At 42.9% G+C, this 19,876-nt stretch overlaps 1 protein-coding gene across 8 annotated transcripts in view; it reads left to right on the top strand.

Moving 5' to 3' along the window:
- Positions 1–19,876, top strand: part of THADA (THADA armadillo repeat containing) — a 155,604-nt gene that overhangs the window by 87,623 nt on the left and 48,105 nt on the right. For all 8 annotated transcript variants that reach the window (XM_083494029.1, XM_083494030.1, XM_083494023.1 and 5 more), the window contains one exon: positions 15,425–15,540. In XM_083494029.1, coding sequence (XP_083350155.1) covers positions 15,425–15,540 — 116 coding nt within the window. The remainder of the gene's footprint in view (positions 1–15,424; positions 15,541–19,876) is intronic.

Genomic DNA, 19,876 nt, shown 5'->3' with positions numbered 1-19,876 from the left:
TTTGTTACGGGTCTCTTAACAACTGTCAGTAGTCTTAACAAACTACAGTTCCCAGGATCCTTTGAGGGAAGCCATGACTCTTAAAGTGGCATAAGTGCTTCAACTATATGGTGTGGATGCGACCTTTCTACTGATCTTTCTTCCCATCAACAGATCATGAATGCAAAACATGTTCAAGCACCAATAACAGCACTTCACATCACAATAAAAGGTTTTTGAAGTATTCATCTTGAAACCAGCTGTGATCGTCTTCATGATCTTGTACAAGGCTTCAGAATTCTAGGAAGCCATTTTTCACAGTTTGGAGGCAGAAATTTCCCCATTTTGAAGTAACCGTAATTCTTCTTGTTATTTTTAAATTATTCTGGTGCTTTTTCAGATCTGCTTCTTATGGAAGAACTGAAAAACCAGTGTGTGATACCTAGCATTACCCATACACAGAGTAGACTTAAGGCCATTGAAGCAAGTAGACTTCAGTCTGTTGATTTTTAGTGGATCTAGTCTAGTATTGGGACCCGGGTGGCGCTGTGGGTTAAACCACAGAGCCTAGGACTTGCCGATCAGAAGGCTGGTGGTTCGAATCCCCGTGACGAGGTGAGCTCCCGTTGTTCGGTCCCTGCTCCTGCCAACCTAGCAGTTTGAAAGCACGTCAAAGTGCAAGTAGATAAATAGGTACCGCTCCGGCGGGAAGGTAAACAGCGTTTCTGTGCGCTGCTCTGGTTCGCCAGAAGCGGCTTAGTCATGCCACATGACCCAGAAACTGTACGCCGGCTCCCTTGGCCAGTAAAACGAGATGAGCACCGCAACCCCAGAGTCGGCCACGACTGGACCTAATGGTCAGGGGTCCCTTTACCTTTTAGTCTTGAGTACGGCTTAGCAGGATATCATCTGGTATTATCCATGTTTATTACCTTGAAACTGTCTATAGCTTTCAACATACTTTGGCCCATTTTTCTGCTGTGAATGTATTAGAATTTCTTTCCCATAGCCCTGTTTTTCTTGAAATTTCCTTTAAAGTCAGCAAGTTTAGGCTCTGAGGGGGAATGGAAGAAAATCCCGAGACAGTGGACTTCAGCTATTCCTTTTCTATATGATATATGAGAAGCAATATTTCTCCTGTCAGTAATGTATATAATTGCTTGCAGATCACCAATAATTCCTTCTCCCATTGCTGGCAAATAGTTCTTCCTTCTGCCTTGATTTCTTTTAGGTTAAAAGGAATGTAGTTGTTAAAGTTGCCCTGACCTAAAAAAAAAGGCAAATCTGGTTTCATGTCTGTCAATGATGATGATTTTATAAACCTAGTGGGTCTTGTCAGATAGTCTGTGCATGAACGTTTACACCAAACAACAAAACTGTTGTTGTGATGAGACGTTTTAAAAGTCTCCATGCTGAGGTTTCAACAACTGTGTTCAGTTCTGATTTTTCTGACCCCAGACTTCTTATTGATCTTTCTCCCCATTTACTTACGTATAGTATGCCTTTCAGAAAACAATGCAGTAGGTACTGATTCCCTCTCCCTTCTCAGGAGCCTGAAAGCCATGTCTTAAACCAACTATAGTTTCCAAACTACTTTACAGGCAGCTTAGTGTAAACTACAGAAATATAACTTATTAGTAAAATATAGGCAGAGCTTTTTCCCCCCAGCTGGAACTCACCAAAACTCAGTTCTCAGGTGAGTCCTCTCAGCTGGGTTCTGGCACCTCTCAATTGGCCACCGTTGCCATTCTAAGATAATGAGGGAGGTGTTCATGGTGAGTTCTGGCGCCTCTTTTTTCAGAACATAGCACTGAGATGAAGGAACCAATTACCCACAGGGGATGACCATAGAACACTTGAATATGGAGACCAGGGAGGTAAATGTTAAGGCTTCTTCCCTGCATAGCGACATTGTCAATGAATATGGGTAGGGATTAGGAGGAAGAAGACTAAGGCAAGAAGACAACAGGTTCAGTGTTCTGGCATATACTAAATTTGAGTGTTTGTTTGAATACGCCCAAGAAAAAATATCAGGTGGGCAGTTTGAGTTGTAGGACTAGATGCAGAGCGGAATGTTTTGGAGGCAGGGTCAATTCTAGGTTTCAGAGGGCTCACAGTGAGAGGCTGGAGAGCCTCCCTTGAGGTGACCCGGCAGCAGTGGTGGCAGCAGCACTCCAAGGCTGATGGAGAGCCACCATGTACATTTCCTGCTTATGCCATAAGAATCTTTGACTTTGTGCCACACCAGTGCATTGTGGGACATTTAACTAGTGACTACTGAACCCAGCGGTCAGCCATTGCAGGAAGACCCAGGGCAGGTGTTAGCGCCAATACGGCCTTCTAAGTAGCTGCTGTAGGATGCCAAGTCCTCATGCTGGTGTGAAGTAGCGTCATTCAGGTAGCACTGAAAATGTTGGCGTTTGAGAAGGTTAGAAAAATGGAGAAAGAAAGCAGCGGGGGGGGGGGGGGAACAGGAACAGAACTCTTGAGGAACCCAATGGATAGCAGGAAGGTAGAGGAGAGGGAGCATTTTCTAATGAGTGAGCTGAAAAGTAAGAAGGAAGCTTAAGTATGGAGGAACTGAGGAGCAGAGGATGATCAGTTTTATCTGAGGCAGCAGAAATGTCCAGGAGGAGATGAGACCTTTCAGATTGGATCAATGGAAAGATTCAGTGAGGGGAATTTTAGTGGATTGCAGAAGTCCAGACGCCAGTTTGTAACAGATGATCGGTTAGAAGAGAATGGAAATGGACTGTAGGAGAAATGTTGAGGAGAATTCAATACTGTATCAAGGCAGGGTGAGTCAGGGGGATTCTTATTGGTTTGAGGGGCAAGTTGGAGAAGGAAGGAAATGGGGAAGTAGGCAGAAGAGACAGTTAAGTTTCTGGACAGTGGATAATAGGAGTTGCCAGTACCAACCATTTTAACAATATTCAGATAGCATCTCAGTGGTTTTATGAAACAGTTTGACTTACAAAAGTTTCTTCCACTTCAAAACCAATTTCAAAAGATGTAAATATCTGGCTAAGCCTCTTTAGCAATGCTTTTTTGTTTCTCTATTTTTTAAAAAGAACAAAACAATTTTTTTCACATCATTTATGTTGTAATCCTTTTATAGTAGAATAATTACTGATGAGAACCTAGTTGATAGTAGTTTTCATTTTAATGAGCTCATTACACTGAATAAATCCATTGGTAGTAATTGAATAAAATAAATACTGTTTTTATCTTCACTGCTGTTGTGGTTTAATAATTCCTCTAAAGGGAAAGGGGATTCTTACTAGTAACAAGAAAGAAGCTGTAACAGTTCGTAAAATAAGCGGAAGAACTACTTAATCAGTCCACTGCCCTGTCCCTGACAGTTCAAGTACTGGATTCTTTAGAAATGTTTTGTAGATGTTTTTCATGGGCAATTTAAAAGTTCACTCAGTATGATTATCATCTCCAGTCTTGACAAGCTGCCCTATATACATTTCATGTTGCTAGATCCAGTCGGTCTAGTAACTAGTTTTTCCATTACCTTGGCTTAAGCTAAAATACACATGCTGTGGCCTTTGGCCAGTTTGCTTTTTAAAAAGATATTTAATAGTCTTTGGACAGGTCTCAGGGACCTTTACATGCTGTACAGCTGACATTCAGTGATGCACAGTGTTAAAACAGCTTTTTATAAATGGTAATAAGTCATTATTGCTAGGCAAAGTGATTAAAATAGAGAAAGAAAAATCCATTCTCGAAGAATCCCTATGCTTGCAGCAGTGCAAGACTTTAGAAAAGGAGTGTCTAGGTCTTTGTGAAATCTACAGACATTTCTTCCTTTCTCAAACCCTGCTCATTATTGACTCATTATTTGCGCCCTGGTCATATTTCAGTGAGCATTTCTTCCATTTGCTCGTCTGGATAATTAAATTCAAAAGTGTCATTACTACTTTTGGTCCTTTGCCTTTCAAAGCCCTGCTCACTTTCAGGGTCTTTGGACCTCCTGCAACTGTTGGATAAATGTACTCTTATGAGGGGTTGTTTTTTGGGGGGGGGAATAGGCTGAATGCTTGGGCCCCCTTCTAATTCCTGGACCCAGCAAGGATTCAATTGCTGAAATAGTCAGGCCAGCCTGGGTGATGGGCCATTAGGAGAACAAAAGGAACGGTTGATGGGCCATTAAGAGAACCAAGTAAAGGGGGCTCTGTGGCAGATGGCAGATGGATCGGCCCCTCCTCCATCTCTTAGCAGGAGTTTTGAGGGCAGAGTTTGCTGTGATGTGACCTAGAGCAGTGTTTCCCAAACGTTTTTGGGCAACGGCACACCTGTTAGCCGGAAAAAAATCTCGCGGCACACCACCATTAAAGCCCCGCCCCGTGACGTCAGCGCGCAGCGTCACGCCGGGAGGGACGCACAAAAGCGAAAGTTTTTTCCCTCCCCCTTGCCGGGGTGGGAGGAGGCAGCAGAGCGAGGGCAGCTGAGGCGGCGGCGGCGATAGCGGGCGGAGGAGGGGGCGGCGGCGGGAGTTGCTGCTGCTGTTGTTGCTGCTGCTGCCCGGACATGCCGGCCTCCTCCTCCTCCGCTGTCTCGCGCTCCTCCCTTTTGCGCGCGCTGCCCCGCCGCTCGGCACCACCACCGCGGAGCCGCCCCCGGCTCGACGCGGATCCTCGCCGCCGCCGCCGCCTCTCACCGCCCGACTCGCCCGCCTTCCTCCCACGGCACACCAGCCGGTGTCTCACGGCACACTAGTGTGCCGCGGAACACCGGTTGGGAAACACTGACCTAGAGGGAGAAGCTGCAGGCTGGAAGAAAAAGCCATGTCTGGTTTCTGTTTGAATCCAAGGCTGTGGCTATGGGAGAAACAAGACCCTCTTGGGGTGTTAATGCTGTGAACCGCTCCATCCTAGGCTCAGGTTGTAAAGGTAAAGGTAAAGGTACCCCTGCCCATTCGGGCCAGTCTTGCCAGACTCTAGGGTTGTACGCTCATCTCACTCTATAGGCCGGGAGCCAGCGCTGTCCACAGACACTTCCGGGTCACGTGGCCAGCGTGACAAGCTACATCTGGCGAGCCAGCGCAGCACACGGAACGCCGTTTACTCTCCTGCTATTTATCTACTTGCACCCGGGGGTGCTTTCAAACTGCTAGGTTGGCAGGCGCTGGGACCGAAGGACGGGAGCGCACCCCGCCGCGGGGATTCGAACCGCCGACCATGCGATTGGCAAGTCCTAGGCGCTGAGGTTTTACCCACAGCGCCACCCGCGTCCCGTTGTATATATGTGTAAGTATATATATAGGCTCAGGTTGTATATATGTGTAAATAAACCATATATCATCAAGACACCACAGTCTCCGCTGTGCCTCATTTCCAAAAGGAAACACAGACCCTGGGTGAGCAGTGGAATCTCACACCAGTTGTAGATTAGGGTGGCGTGCAACAGTACAGATCCTGTCTTCAGCCAGCAGTATGGATTGAATGGCAGTCCCCGCGGAGTAAGTAAGAATGCTTACTTACAGGGATATTTAGGACGGTTATAAAAGAATAATTAAAATGACATTTATGCGATACTGACTTTTTGTGAAGAGCAGAAGCTTTTGAAATCACCAGCTTCACTGTTTTGCTGAGGAAGGTACATGAGTTTCTTTTGATATTAATTAAATCTGTCTCAGTAATGTGGATGTTGCTTTTCTCTTGAAAGGGGTGTGGAATGTTCAGAGCTGGAATACTGACATATAGCTGCAGGGGAGTAACAGGGAGTGAGAATCAGCTAGAAAAATTGTCATCAATTTTGTTCATTAGTATTATGAACAAGAATAACTCCTTCAGGCCTATGGGCATTTTTTTTATCCTGCTTCTCTGTGAAATATTCAAGGTTGCAAACATATGTACTAAAATTAAAACAAATCAATTCAATTCAAAACTAGACTAAAACTGCAGTGACCATATATGCACCATGAACTCGGAACAGGACTGGATGTTGTGGACTTCAAGACCCATCATCCCTGACCTTTGGCCCTACTTGCTTGCACTAATGGGAGTTGTAATCCGCAGCATCCAGAAGCTGCCATGTTGGTGCTTTCTTCATAAAATTCGCATATTTGAGGTGCATATAATTAGTCTCAGAGCAAGAAACTTTGTAGAAAGAGGGCCTCAGGGAATCATTGCAGAACAACCAGAACATAAATATGGGTGTCCCCGTATACTTAGCTTATTAAATGGCTTTAAATGTTAATGAAGTTTGTCAGTTATCTTGGTGACATTGTATGTCTCGGCCCAGCATACCTGAAGAAGCATCTCCACCCCAATCGTTCAACCCAGACACTGAGGTCCAGGTCCAAGGGTCTTCTGGCGGTTCTCTCACTATGAGAAGTGAGGTCACAGGGAACCAGGCAGAGGGTCTTCTCGGTGGTGGCGCCTGCCCTGTGGAATGCCCTCCCATCAGATGTCAAGGAAATAAACAACTATCTGACTTTTAGAAGACATCTAAAGGCAGCCCTGTTTTAATGTTTGATGTTTTATTGCAGGCTTCCTCAACCTCGGCCCTCCAGATGTTTTTTGGCCTACAACTCCCATGATCCCTAGCTAGCAGGACCAGTGGTCAGGGATGATGGGAATTGCAGTCTCAAAACATTTGGAGGGCCGAGTTTGAGGAAGCCTGTTTTATTGTATTTTTTATATTCATTTGGAGCTGCCCAGAGTGGCTGGGGAGGCCCAGCCAGATGGGCGGGGTATAAGTAATAAATAAATAATTTGATGGTGATGCATTAGCCAGAACATTGGAAGGCAGTAATTTTGATCCTGTTTTCATGTTCATGGTGAATTCCAAAGCAAATTGATGGGCTATGTTGTTGTTTATTAAATTTGTATACTGCCATATACACGCAGACCTTAGGGAGGTTTGCAACATACCGTAAAACATAACATATTTTGAGACAGAAAGATTCCGAGTTGTATCCAGCACTGTGCCATTTTCACAACAGACTTCAGCTTGTTGCATGGATTTCTTGCTTTCCCTCTTCTCCCCTGTAGCCCCTTGCTCACCCTCAACATCTGTTCCAAAGGGGTGGGAGACCCTCCAGAGGAGATTTTGCAGGTGCACAGGGAGAGAAAGTCCCATTGCATGAACGGAACCAGGCACATGCAGCATTCGATACAACCCTCTGTACGGAACATAAATATGTTGTCATAATACGCTTTCTTATTACAATGGTACCTCGGGTTACAGACACTTCAGGTTACAGAGTCTTCAGGTTACAGACTCAGCTAATCCAGAAATAGTATCTCGGGTTAAGAAATTTGCTTCAGGATGAGAACAGAAATTGTGCTCTGGCAGCGCAGCAGCAACGGGAGGCCCCATTAGCTAAAGTAGTGTCTCACTTTCAGGTTAAGAACAGTTTCAGGTTACGAATGGACCTCTGGAACGAATTAAATTCTTAACCTGAGGTACCATTGTATTTTTGATCGGCTTCGTTGAAATTAAGAGTTTTAGTGGCCTACGTCAACCCAAAATATCATTTTTTCTTAGCACACCAATGTTAAAAAGTGTTTTGAAAAAAATCGTCTGGTCTAGGTAACAGTATGCAAGTTCTATGGTTAACTATAACTGTTCCAGAAGTCACATTAATTCTTTAAAAACAGATATAAAGTCACTATGGGCATAATCCACTGGGAACCTTCCGCTGAGCTGTGCAGGAGTATGGCAGCAGTGCACACAGTATAAAACTTGCAGGGATGTATGATTTCTTGAGTAGTTTTATAGTATGAAAAATTGCCTGTTTGGGAGACAGAGGCAAGCACTGATTTGTTAGACTGCTCAACATCTTGCAGCTACAGCCTGCATCTTCTGTGGACATCCTCCATATAATACACATTCCAGCTCATAACTTGTTCAGCAGACTTCTCTGTTAACTGCCTTGTCCCTTTGGAATAGAAATGTTGCTGATTATGTATTACTTTTCTTATTTGATTTGGCAGCAGAATGTGAAGTGTACTATTTCATAGCTGATTTATAAAGGCTGATATTGTGAATGAATGTTATAGTACCTGGAGATCAAAGCAGTAAGATCATTATAATTAAATGTTTTTTCATTGCAACTTCCTTGCAGCTGCTCCTTTTCTTAGCTCCGTTTTTATTGTCCAAGATAAGCTTTTCTTTGAAGTTGGAAAAAGAGGAGTATTTGCGTCAAGTAGAAAACATGCACCTAAATATAAATAATAACGGCTGTGTGTCTGTTCTCATGACTATTTTTATATGTAGTTTTTAAAATAAAATAAAATAGTGTATATAAACTATAGCCTGGTTTGCATGCCACTTTAAACCATAGCTTAACTATAGAACTATAGTGTGCAGTGTTCTAGTGCACAGAGTGAAAATTGGGGCAGTTTTGCTTTTTCCCTGTTCCTTCCAGCAGCTAAGCAGGTTTAAGTGCAAACCAGGGCTCTTGATTTGTTTGTCCAAACTCCTAATCGGAAGACAGTAACACACCTTGGGTGCAGCTCATGGTTTGTTTGGAGACAAACCAAGAGTCCAAGAAATAACAACTGGTAAATGCAGCAGCAGGAATGGAGAAGCGAAGCAGCTGAAATTCCATTGTGCCAGGGTATGCTATGTATTTGCCATGCTATGTATTTGTAGTTCGGCTTCATGATAGTTTAAGCAGGGGTGGAGAGCAGGATTTGACTGTTGGGCCGCATCCTGACCTTGCCCATTCCCAAGGGGCATTTTGACCAGTAGATGCGACCACCAACCTGTCCGTCACCAGACACCACCATGACATCATGTGACCTATCTTCATAGGGGCTTTCTGTACGACCCAAACAAGTTGCTCAACACTTACAGCAAACCCTGCTTTGGGCAGGGATCATAATGTCCTTTGAAAAATAAGTCTCTGGTGTGGCCACATTTAAACTATTATGTGCATCCTTAAAACTACAACACGGGGGTTCTTTTAAGATATGTTGCCGGCTGCCTTGGGAGTTTGACTGAGTGTTGCGGTAGAAATGTTTTCATAAATATTTTTTTTTTAAAGAGATGCAGAAAAGGGCAACCCAATAACCAAGGTGTTGGAGTATTTTTCTCTCCAAGAAAAATAATAATGTTAAGATGATTTCCCTGCTTCCAGTTCCCTGATAGTAAGTGAGCAGGGTTGAGTGAGCAATCCCTGGGGTTGGCTGCAGGAGTGACAGTTGCTCCATATCTTGCTGTCTCCCTTCCTTCAAACTCAGGGCACTCACCCTGTGACAGCCTTTGAACACTACTGTAGGGGTTCAGTAGCTAGCATTTACAACATGTTAGTGAAGCTGGATGCCTTACACATGCAATCGGAGCCAGATTTAGGTCAAACATCAGATGAATACAGATGAGGCAAAATCTGGGAGAGGGTACCGGTGAAGTAGGCTTCTGTAAACCTTCAAGGTAACACACTTAAAACCATACACAGGAGGTTAAGAATCCCAGAATTCTCACCTGACTCTGGGAGCATCCCAGAATTGCTGAAGGAATTGTGAGTGTACATGCGTTTATGGTGGGAATGCCCTGTTCTGACGAAGCATTCTGCATGCAAAGGCCAGACTATTAGCTCCTCTTTTCATTGCCAAGAATGCCAGTTTTAGTTGATTTGGATTATCAAGATTAAGTCTGTTAAGAATCATTAGCATGTTGGGGGGGGGACACCATAGAAATAATATCTTTAACTATTTACTTTTTCTGTTGATTCCATCTATCTTTGCAATATCTCTAGAAAGTAGGTAGAATATATACCAAGTGACTTTAGTCCAGACTTGTGTTAGGAAGCTGTTTATCAGTAAATCTGTTTAGCTACACTGGCCCAGACCAATCTCAAGAGGATTTCAAACATTGGAACTATTTTTGTGCTCCGTGTTTTGCATAATGAGAACGATATGCACAGAATTCACTGGCCATTTTTAAAACCACAAATGAAGTTTTGCAATTAGCCGTGATTAGATAAATTGATTTATTTTTTTTAAAGCTACTTCTGGAAAGGCACATCCAAACGATTTCACTAAAAACCATGGTTCAGTGTTACAAAGCAAAGCAAAACAGCGTAATGTATTACAACCAGTCTTAATGTTTACTTCAAAGCCTAAGTGCAGTGCTCATTAAGGCTGTTCTTTTGATTATGCAGTTAGCCCTCGGATTGCCCTTACGTTTACCTTGGCTGAGGCGTTTGCAGTTAAATGCCACTGTGAAAATTACTGGAAAACATTAACATTAACATGTTATTGTAAGCTGACATGCTGAGCCTGATGGGAAGTAAAATGTATAAATAGCCTCGTTTGTATGCATAGGGTGAAAATCTGCTTAGTTCTATCAACTGCTATCACTACATGGATCATTCATTTGTTGGGGCTTAAGTTTCTTTACGGGTTTTCTCCCTTTCTGTAAATGTGCGTTGATAGTTTTTAAAGACATGTCGCAATCGTGCAAGCAGATGAAACCTTGCATTGTCTAATATTTATTTGCTCACACAGTCTGCATCTGGCTCCGTAGTTTTCCAAACATTTCCCCAGCAAGCACCAGCAAAAACAATCCGATAAGATTATTCATTCTGTTCACAGAGGTAGGCTGGGTTAAAAAGAGGCGTCAGCTCTTGGCTGCAGAACCAACATCCGCCCCAAATGCAACCCAGACTGTAGCCTCCCATATTCCATAAACAGGGTGCATCTCATCTCTCCCCCTTATTTGTCAATCTTATTTGTTTAAATGTGCCTTTCTGGCATGAAGCACAGTAACTGGTCAGGTATTGAACACGAGCCAAAAGCAACCATTGAGATTTCTTAAGGGAAATGTTATTGGCTACAGGCCCATGTTTGCCAACATCCCATCTCTAGTTGTTCCAGTCCCTAGTATCCAAAGAGGAAGGAGACTTCCTTATGCCTAAGGCCAATAGAATTCAGCGTATCATAATACTTTAAATAAACACAACTGAGTCATCAGAATGCCTTCATGAATTTCGTTCTATTATGGAACCAAGATGGTTGCCATATTTTTTAGTAAGTGCACACTAATTATTGCTGCTGTTTTGCAAACTGCCCTGCCCCTGGGTTGCTGCATCAGGTTTCCACCTTCACCAGTGCTGCATTTTTTCCAGCTTACTATTTGCACAGTGTTTTATTTCAGCTGCTGAAACATCTGTATTTTTTCAGGGAGTGCTGAAAATGTGCACTATAGAGTGATGTCAGTTTACTTTACTTTCAAGAACCGTTTAGCTGAACAATCATAGTATTGTTTCGTTCTCCCAGCTAGGAATGTGAGTATTTTTATTGTATACTTGATTCTCCAAAGCAGGCTGAGGGCATATAAGCAGACATTTTATGAATCCAGGTTAGCTTGAGGGAAGGAAGCTTTAACCTTTTGAGTTCATGGAGAGACAAATACACAAACCAGGAAACTTAAAAATTATCTGTGTTTTGAAAGGCCATTTCTGTATGAAGGTTTCTTAGCGGGGGGGGGGGGGGGGGAGAGTGCAGGCTTCCTTTTTAAAATGTCTTCGGCTCTGTGGTGCTTATGTTAAAATTAAAAGGTCTCATCCATGGATACTCTGAAACAGTTTATTGCTGCTTTCAGTGGCATGTGGTGAAATTTTTCGTAGGGGAACAGTTAGAGCCAGAGGCACCAGCTTGCAAGTGCGATTAGGGGTGGGTGATGTATGAGCAATGCCTCCTTCCCTAACCAGGGCAGAAGTTTTCTGGCCTTTGGGAAAGAGGCAACAGGCCTCTGGCAAGATGCTGGAGCTCTGCTGCCTCCTTCATAAAGCTAGGTGGACTTTGGGATAGTGGTGGGGAGGGCTCTTGAACCCGTTAGAGCAGGCATGGCCAAACTTGGCCCTCCAGCTGTTTTGGGGACTACAACTCCCATCATCCCTAGCTAACAGGACCAGTGGTCAGGGATGATGGGAACCGTAGTCCCAAAACAGCTGCAGGGCCAGGTTTGGCCATGCCTGCGTTAGAGCATCGTGCCTCTCTTCCTAAGCTGGGCAGAAGCTTCCTGGGGCTTGGAAAGGAACATTTAGGGGACTAGCTTAGTCCCCCTAGTCCAATGACCGCGTGCCACTGGCTGCTTTCGTGAAATCAGATCTTTTTTATTAAAACGTTAATTTAATAAATGCAGATGTGATTTTGCTGCATTTTGATTATAAAATGTGGTGGTGTGTTCTCTGTCTTGACACACAATACAACATTTTTTTGGCATTGTATTAAATTAGGTTTGCCATGCTGTTCAAGTAGCATCAGCTGACAACTGCCTGTTGTTTGACCACTTCAAAATATTCCAAAAGTGTTGCCATTTAGATGGCAGCTTAACCTTCCTTATTAAAGGCATCTCCAGACACTGACACTCAGCAGTGCCGAAGGTCTGCCTGGCACCAAAATGAGTATCTTTTTGAAACCAGGTTAAAACTTACCTTGCCGTTAGGCATTTGATGGCATGTGATGGGTTGCTATTACTGACCTCCTATGTCATCTGTTGCAGATGTGCAAGTAACTAGGTGTAGGATTGGAATTTAGTATTAATGGTTTAAATCAAGTAGTTTAAATGAAGAAAAAGAAGTGCATGCTTGTGAATAGTTTGGGTTGATTAAATTAAGCAAATATTCATGACAAAACTTCCATTTAAAGCAGACATAGGCAAACTCGGCCCCCCCTAGATGTTTTGGGACTGCAACTCCCATCATCCCTGACCACTGGTCCTGCTAGCTAGGGATGATGGGTGTTGTAGTCCCAAAACATCTGAAGGGCCGAGTTTGTCTATGCCTGGTTTAAAACACTTCCTCAGTAGCTACATTTCAGTTTATTAGATCTGGAGTGGATTAAACCTTGAAGAATAGAAACGTTCAACTTTTTATGAAGCAATTTCTATGTGTCCTTGGTATTTTACATTTAAATAGGTATTGAGCAGTATGAAGCCTTGAACCAGGATGGTGCAAAAGGATGTTCGTCTGCCTAGCAGCTGTTTTCATGTGCCTTAAGGTCCTCTGTGGAAACTTGCCTCTGGAATTCAGAAATAAAAATGGGTGCACTCCTCTGTTTTTTTGTGGCACGTCCTCTTTCCATGTCAAGTATCGCTGCATGAGTGGCCCCTTCATACTTTATATGTTGCTGAAGGCTGTTCTCCTGCTAGTGTGTGCTGGTTTTCTAAACGGGACGAAGGAGGTAGCCCCTGGTGTGAAAACAGATGTTGCAAAAACATGCGCCTCAGTTTTTTCCCTGGAACAGAGGAAAAAGTTGGGGAAGTAGAGACCTGAGAACTGGTCCTTGTACATTGGGCTGTATTTATTTTGCAGCACATGATACAAATTGAAAAGTCCATAAGGGTTTTCAGTTCCAGTGCATTGTTTGCTTTTTGTGTTATAACTGCCCTTGTGTCACCTTCTCTGGAAGCACAGTTGTTGGTGAATGTGCAGATATGTGCATCCTGGCGCATTATGTAAATTCCCAGTGGATCCAAGTAATGGCAAGCATCATGCCAGTATATATTTTGCCTCGGTTGTCAAACACCAGCCTGTACCAATAGAAGGCCAATGGGTAGCAGATGATAAAGAGCACCCTGTAGCTCTTCCTAAAAGGCATTACTGAAGAAGCAGATACTGAGGATGGGTTTGAGGGAGCTGATTTTTGAATTACTGTTTGCTTCAGAAGACTCACAAGGCAGCATGGCAGATACACAGGATCTGACCGGAGGTAACAGTTTGTTTTAGATCCCTAAACTGTTATGCCATGGTCATAATTTCGTAACAGAAATAAATCTTCAGAACAAACATGCGTCTTGGTTTATGTTTCCTTTTCCTATTTAATGTTCAGTGAACTAGGAAACTGGTTTGTGGGTTTTGTTGTTGTTTAAAACTGTTTGTTCCTGGTAGTCTATCCATGTATGTTCACCCTTTTCTGTTTCCAACTTTTGATGAGGAAACTACAAATCTCAGTTTCAGGGATGGTCTTGTTAGTGTTTTTAGAAAATGATGCTGATGCAGCCTGCATAGCACAGCTGAAAGACGGCACTGTTATTTTTCAAAAAGCCAAGCTGGAGCTTACGACGATTCACAAAAACACATTTGTTCCTTTTCCAAGTAAGCTGAGCAAATAGGGTTTTTATTTACACATTCGTCAACAAGTTGTCATTTTAGTTATGTTAATTTTTTAATAAAAAATGGTGCTTAGAATATATTTCTGTTTTGAAAGCCATTGCACTGCATGACTTTGGGCTAGTACATGCCCGGTATGTGACTGGGCTTTAGGAACTGGGCCTTGTGAACTTTTGGGATCTCCCCTATTCCATGGTACGTTCTCAACAACCACTTCTATTCTGGTTTGATATTAAATAAGAGGTTTGCCAGAACCAGATAAAACTCCCTGAGAACCTGGAATTGCGGGGAGCAAATATTTGTAATCTGATTTGGAAACTTAAGCTGGTCCAAAAACCCAGCTGCCAGATTACTGACTTGGGGCCATTTGGAATTTATATAACCCCTGTTTTACAACAGTTACAGTAGTTGCCAGATAGTTTATAGGCCAATTGAAAATTATTTTGGATTCCAAAAATTATTATGTATCCTTCAGTCCTCCATAGTTGGGGTGGGATAAGACTCTGTGGCTATTGCATGAAATTTAATCAGTCTTATTTTCTGAGCTATTACTATCAGTTTCTGCTTTTGCTTCTTGATATTTCTCATGGAATTTATCATGGAATCCCAAAATTCTAAGGTTTGCCAGGATTTAAAGAAGCATCTTTGCCCTTTCATGTGTCATAGTCCGTATTTTTTTTATTTAAGAAAACGTATTTCCCCACAGGCCTTCACATCTCTAGTGACATTTCATTTTCTTGGTTTATATGTAACATTGTATAATAACTGGATGGTTTTGCTTAGAGAGAAGGTATCCTAATGATTAATAATAAGGTCCTGGGTCCCATCCATTCAAAATCCAACATTAAAAACATTGTAAAACAAATTACAGTTGCAAGAATATGGGTCCTTAAACATCTAAAGTGTCGAAGACCAGATTTGAAATTAGATATGTTAATACCAAATAAATGTATTAATGTTATTAACTCCTGAGATTACTTGTTTTGCATATGTGCAAGGATGCCTCTCATGGTAAATATAGTGCATTTTTTGTTTTGGTGCAAATTATCTTGCTTTTGATCTGCATATTGTATTAGTCAGTCTTCATAATTTTTCATGTCATGGAAAATAAAAGCTGGGTAAAAGTAGGGAGTTTGCTCAGTGAAATGAAGGCTGATTGGAAGGCCGAAGCCTGTGACTAAGGGATGTATCTTCACAGTTAATCCAGAGCCAACAAGCCCTTTCTGTACAAATTGTAGAGGGTCATTCTGCAGGTGGCTGGGTTTGATTCCCTGTAGACTTATTTTTGATCACTGCCAAAAACTAAGGAACTGGATATTTGGAAAATATTTTCACAGCAGTCTGCAACTTCTTTATTTTATTTTGATGTAGGTCTTTCACTTGCTGCAGTCCTATTTGGAGTCTAAACACAGGGCTAATTCAGACTTTCTGCAAGGCCTGAGAAGCATCATAACTTGTATTGAAGCCAAACTGTGGTTGGCTAAGTGGTAGGTTAAAACTCTTTACCTATAAATGAATTTATCACAGATTAATAATAGGTTGTAGGGTTGAAATAATTTTTTGTATTCCCCCCCTTTCCCTCAGTAAATATGGAGATAAGTGTTATATGTCGCTATTTCAGAGCATTTATTTTGCATTGTCATGTCAAAGAAGCTGAATCTCATTTTTGTGAATCAACTTAAAACAACAACAACATTCAAATACATATACAAATGTCTATTTTAGAAGTTGGGGGAGTAATGATATCTCCAGTGCTTTTTACTGGGGGGACGCATACCCCTAAACATTTTGTGAATCTATGTACTTTTATCCATTTACTGTATTTACCGTATTTTTCGCCCCATAGGGCGCACCGCCCCATAGGATGCACCTAGTTTTTTTGGGGGGGGGAATAAAGAAAAAAAAATATTTTTCCCCCAGGCGCGGGGCTGGCGCGGGGGAACCCTGAGCTTCCCCCAATCCCAGCCCCAAGAACAGCCTGCTATCCGCAAGCCTAGGGAGGCCAGCGGTAAGTCGCGCCAGTCTCCCCAGGGTTCAGAATGCAGGCAGCTCTGCGCAGCCATCGGGAGGCGGGCGCGACTTCGTGCCCCGCTCCGGATGGCTGCACAGAGCTGCGCTTGCCCCAGGACTGCAGCCAGCTCTGCGCAGCCATCGGGAGGCGGGCGCGACTTCGCACCCCGCTCCGGATGGCTGCGCAGAGCTGCGCTCGCCCCGGGACTGCAGGCAGCTCTGCGCAACCCTCGGGAGGCGGGCGTGAAGTGGCGCCGGTCTCCCGAGGGTTGCGCAGAGCTTCCTGAAGCCTGGAGAGCGAGAGGGGTCGGTGCGCACCGACCCCTCTCGCTCTCCAGGCTTCAGCAAAAGCTTGCATTCGCCCCATAGGACGCACACACATTTCCCCTTCATTTTTGGAGGGGGAAAAGTGCGTCCTATAGGGCGAAAAATACGGTATTTTCCCCGATTTGAACTATAAAATGGTGAGGGGGGGGGGTTGAGTCAAAATGAGAGAACCTCTAAACTTTTTTTTTTAAGGAAAAAAGCACTGGATGTATCAGTACTTTAAAGTAGCAAATAGATTGAAATATTAATTAGCAAAGCTGACGCTGCCAATTACGGAGCATATTATTAGAATACCATGGATTAACTATGCTGGCAGTAGCTGTTGGACACATTGCACTGCAAAATGTTAACCTAAACTCAGCTAAATGTTAATGGATACAGAAATGTGCAGCAGTAGCCTATGTATATTCTGCTCCACGGGTTTTGTTTGTTAAATTTTCATACAGCCCTTCATCCACCTCATTCTCTGAAACCACTAGAGCAAGAAGACTGCAAGAGTTGTCCATACTAATCATCTATCCAGTGGTTCCCAATTGCTGGTCTGCGGACCCGAGGGGGGTCCTCATAACCCACCCAATGAGCCCTTGAGATGACATGGGGTTGGGGGGTAAACTCCCATTCCTTGCAGGGGCACAATTAATTCCAGCACCTTCTGTCAAGAGTCTGGGTGTAACCTTCAGTGCCTCCCTCTCTATGGAGGCGCAGTTTGCAGCTACAGCAAAGGCAGCATTTTTCCATCTCTGCCATGCTAAGCAGTTGGTTCCTTACCTTTCCCGCCCTGATCTAGCCACTGTGATCCATGCAATGGTCACTTCCAGGCTCGATTATTGTAATTCGCTCTACGTGGGGCTGCCCATGAAGCTGACCCAGAAACTCCAGCCGGTGCAGAATGCCACGGCGAGGCTACTTACGGGGTCTTTGCCATGGGATCACATTAATCCAGTGCTTTACCAGCTGCACTGGCTCCCGGTGGAGTACAGGGTCAGGTTTAAGGTGCTGGTTTTAACCTTTAAATCCCTATATGGCCTGGGACCCTCATAGCTACGGGAACGCCTCTCCTGGTATGGCCCACGGAGGAATTTACAGTCCGCAAACAATAACGTTTTGGAGGTCCTGGGCCTCAAGGAAGTTAGACTGGCCTCAACCAGAGCCAGGGCCTTTTTGGCCCTGGCCCTAGTCTGGTGGAATGCTCTGTCGCAAGAGACCAGGGCTCTGTAGGACTTAACATGTTTCTGCAGGAGCCTGCAAGATGGAGCTGTTCCGCCAAGCCTTTGGTCAGGGTCCAGTCTGACCCCACTCTTTTTACAAGACCTTGCATATAAGCGGCCTCTCTAACTCTTCTCACCGGCTCATACGAATAGCTGAGCCTTGTGAGCACTTAATGTTCCCAGCCCTTATAGTTATAGTTATAAATTGTGGGTTTCCATCTGATTTAGATTGATATTCAAGTAATCAATACTTCATTCTACAGAGATATAGTTTAACTGTGAACATAAGCCAATTGTCTCTCACTCTTGTTAGGAATTAGAAACACACCAGTCTTGCTCAATAGAACAGGAGTTACCTTTAGTTTAGTAACTCGGAAAAGTATCTCAGTGACTTGCTTAGAAGTAGATCTGTGTTTCATTAAGATCTACCACACCTTCCAAAACACCAAAGGTGTAGTTTATGTGGTAATCATTATATTGGACATTCTCTTAAGCGTGTTGCATGACTAATGATGTGTGAAAGTGATGTCAAACAATTAGGTCGTGTCATGCATTGATTTTATAATTTCCAGGGATGTTTCCCCTTTAATTTAAAATTATTTGTCTATTTACTAGGGAGTAAGAAAGAAAGGACACCAGGAGCTATTATAATATGTATTCTGATGCCTTTTACAAACTTACCACAGATAAAATGCACCAGACAACTAAAACATAAACACAAGGTCATCAAAATGACAAAAGTCACTATGTATATATTTATTTATTCATTGATGAGTTATGACTTAGTGCTTGTACATCAAGCAATTAATGTCCTAGGTTTATTTAAAATTAATTTCAGGGTTTCTATTGAATACTGTCCTAGGTGGATTTATGATTAATGTACAAACATGTGTTTAATTTCTTGCTTAAGTTCCCTTCCACCCCCACCCAAGTACTTACCCTTAAATTGCCTCCAGGTGTCTTGGAGTTAAGTATTTCCTCTTTGAGTTTCTGTGTTCCTAAGATTAGTTCATCAGTCCATGGAAAGTTGCCTGATTAAGGAATAGTTAGTGGTTCTTCATGGTCTCTTGAGTTCTAGGGAAACGGTAGGGAGGTAGAAATCCTAATAATAATTGATTCCATAGAAACTTGGGGAAAGCTGTGTATTGTATAACAGTTCAGACATTTAGGAGTCTTGATAAATTCTTCCTTGTGGATGTGCAAGCCTCCCAGACCCTGCATATACATTCTATTTCATGCACAGATTTGAGCCATCTGTTTCTATGAATATGCCTAGTATGAGGGAGGTTCCTAAATATATAGGGTATTTTGTGAGCAAAAGGACAATATTTGGAAACAGAATTTTTGTCACATTTTTGTACAAGGGCATATATACCTAGCCTAACTCTTAAGGTCATCTCCTGAGGCCTTCTCCCAATGATGAGGAATGAGTAGCTACTAAAGATAGGATATTTTTAGTGGTAGCACCCCAGTTGTTGGGTGCCCTCCACAGAGAGGCTCTCCTGGCACCCACACTGTTATGTATTCGGTGGTTTGTGTTTGCCTGAGTTTGAGCCTGGACTAAGGATTCTGAGCCCCTGTGTCCTGATTCGATACATGATATCCAATCACAGAACATTTCAGGATTTGGGCCTCTGCCATTGGCCCTTAAACTCTGAGTCATGATTTGCAGCTTGGAAGTTTAGACAGCCAATCACATTGGGAGTGGGAATGGCCCAGGCTTTCAGGAATGTATATAAGCAGTTGCTCTGCCCCTGTTGTCCAGTTCTGTTATTTCAATAAAGATTCTTGCTGTTATCGCTGTGTCTTGCTTCATGGGAACCCACCTGCACTTCACACAATCTGGTCTTTTTAGCACCAGGTGAAGACCTTTTTAGTCTTTCACACTTTTAAGAAAGTGTTTAGTATTCCGAGATCTCTTAATCTGTTATCCTCTGTTGTTTTTATTCTGGTTTTGTATTGTAAGGTTTAGATACTATTTTAGATTTTAGGTATTACTCTGTTTTATAATTTAATTCTTTGTTATAAACCACCCAGAGATTGTTGGACAGTGTAAAAGTGGGACAAGTAAGAAAAAAAATAAAAGAAGTTTTATCTTGAATAGAGCATGACTTGACTGTAGGAAGTAGTTTTGCTATAGATTGTGTGGCTTTTTCATTGTAACATTTGGTAGATCATCCTCGGATTATTTAGAAATGTGATGTAGGCATTGGCTGGTTACATACATTTTACATGAGCAGGACCTGACAGGAATTTAATATCCTCCTAATGGGTTGTT

Source organism: Podarcis liolepis, assembly GCF_965112155.1.
Source record: "Podarcis liolepis genome assembly, chromosome: 3".
In the NCBI taxonomy this organism is placed as follows: Eukaryota; Metazoa; Chordata; class Lepidosauria; order Squamata; family Lacertidae; genus Podarcis; species Podarcis liolepis.
The sequence above is the reverse complement of the archived record's forward strand: the minus strand, read 5'-3'. Positions and strand labels throughout refer to the sequence as shown.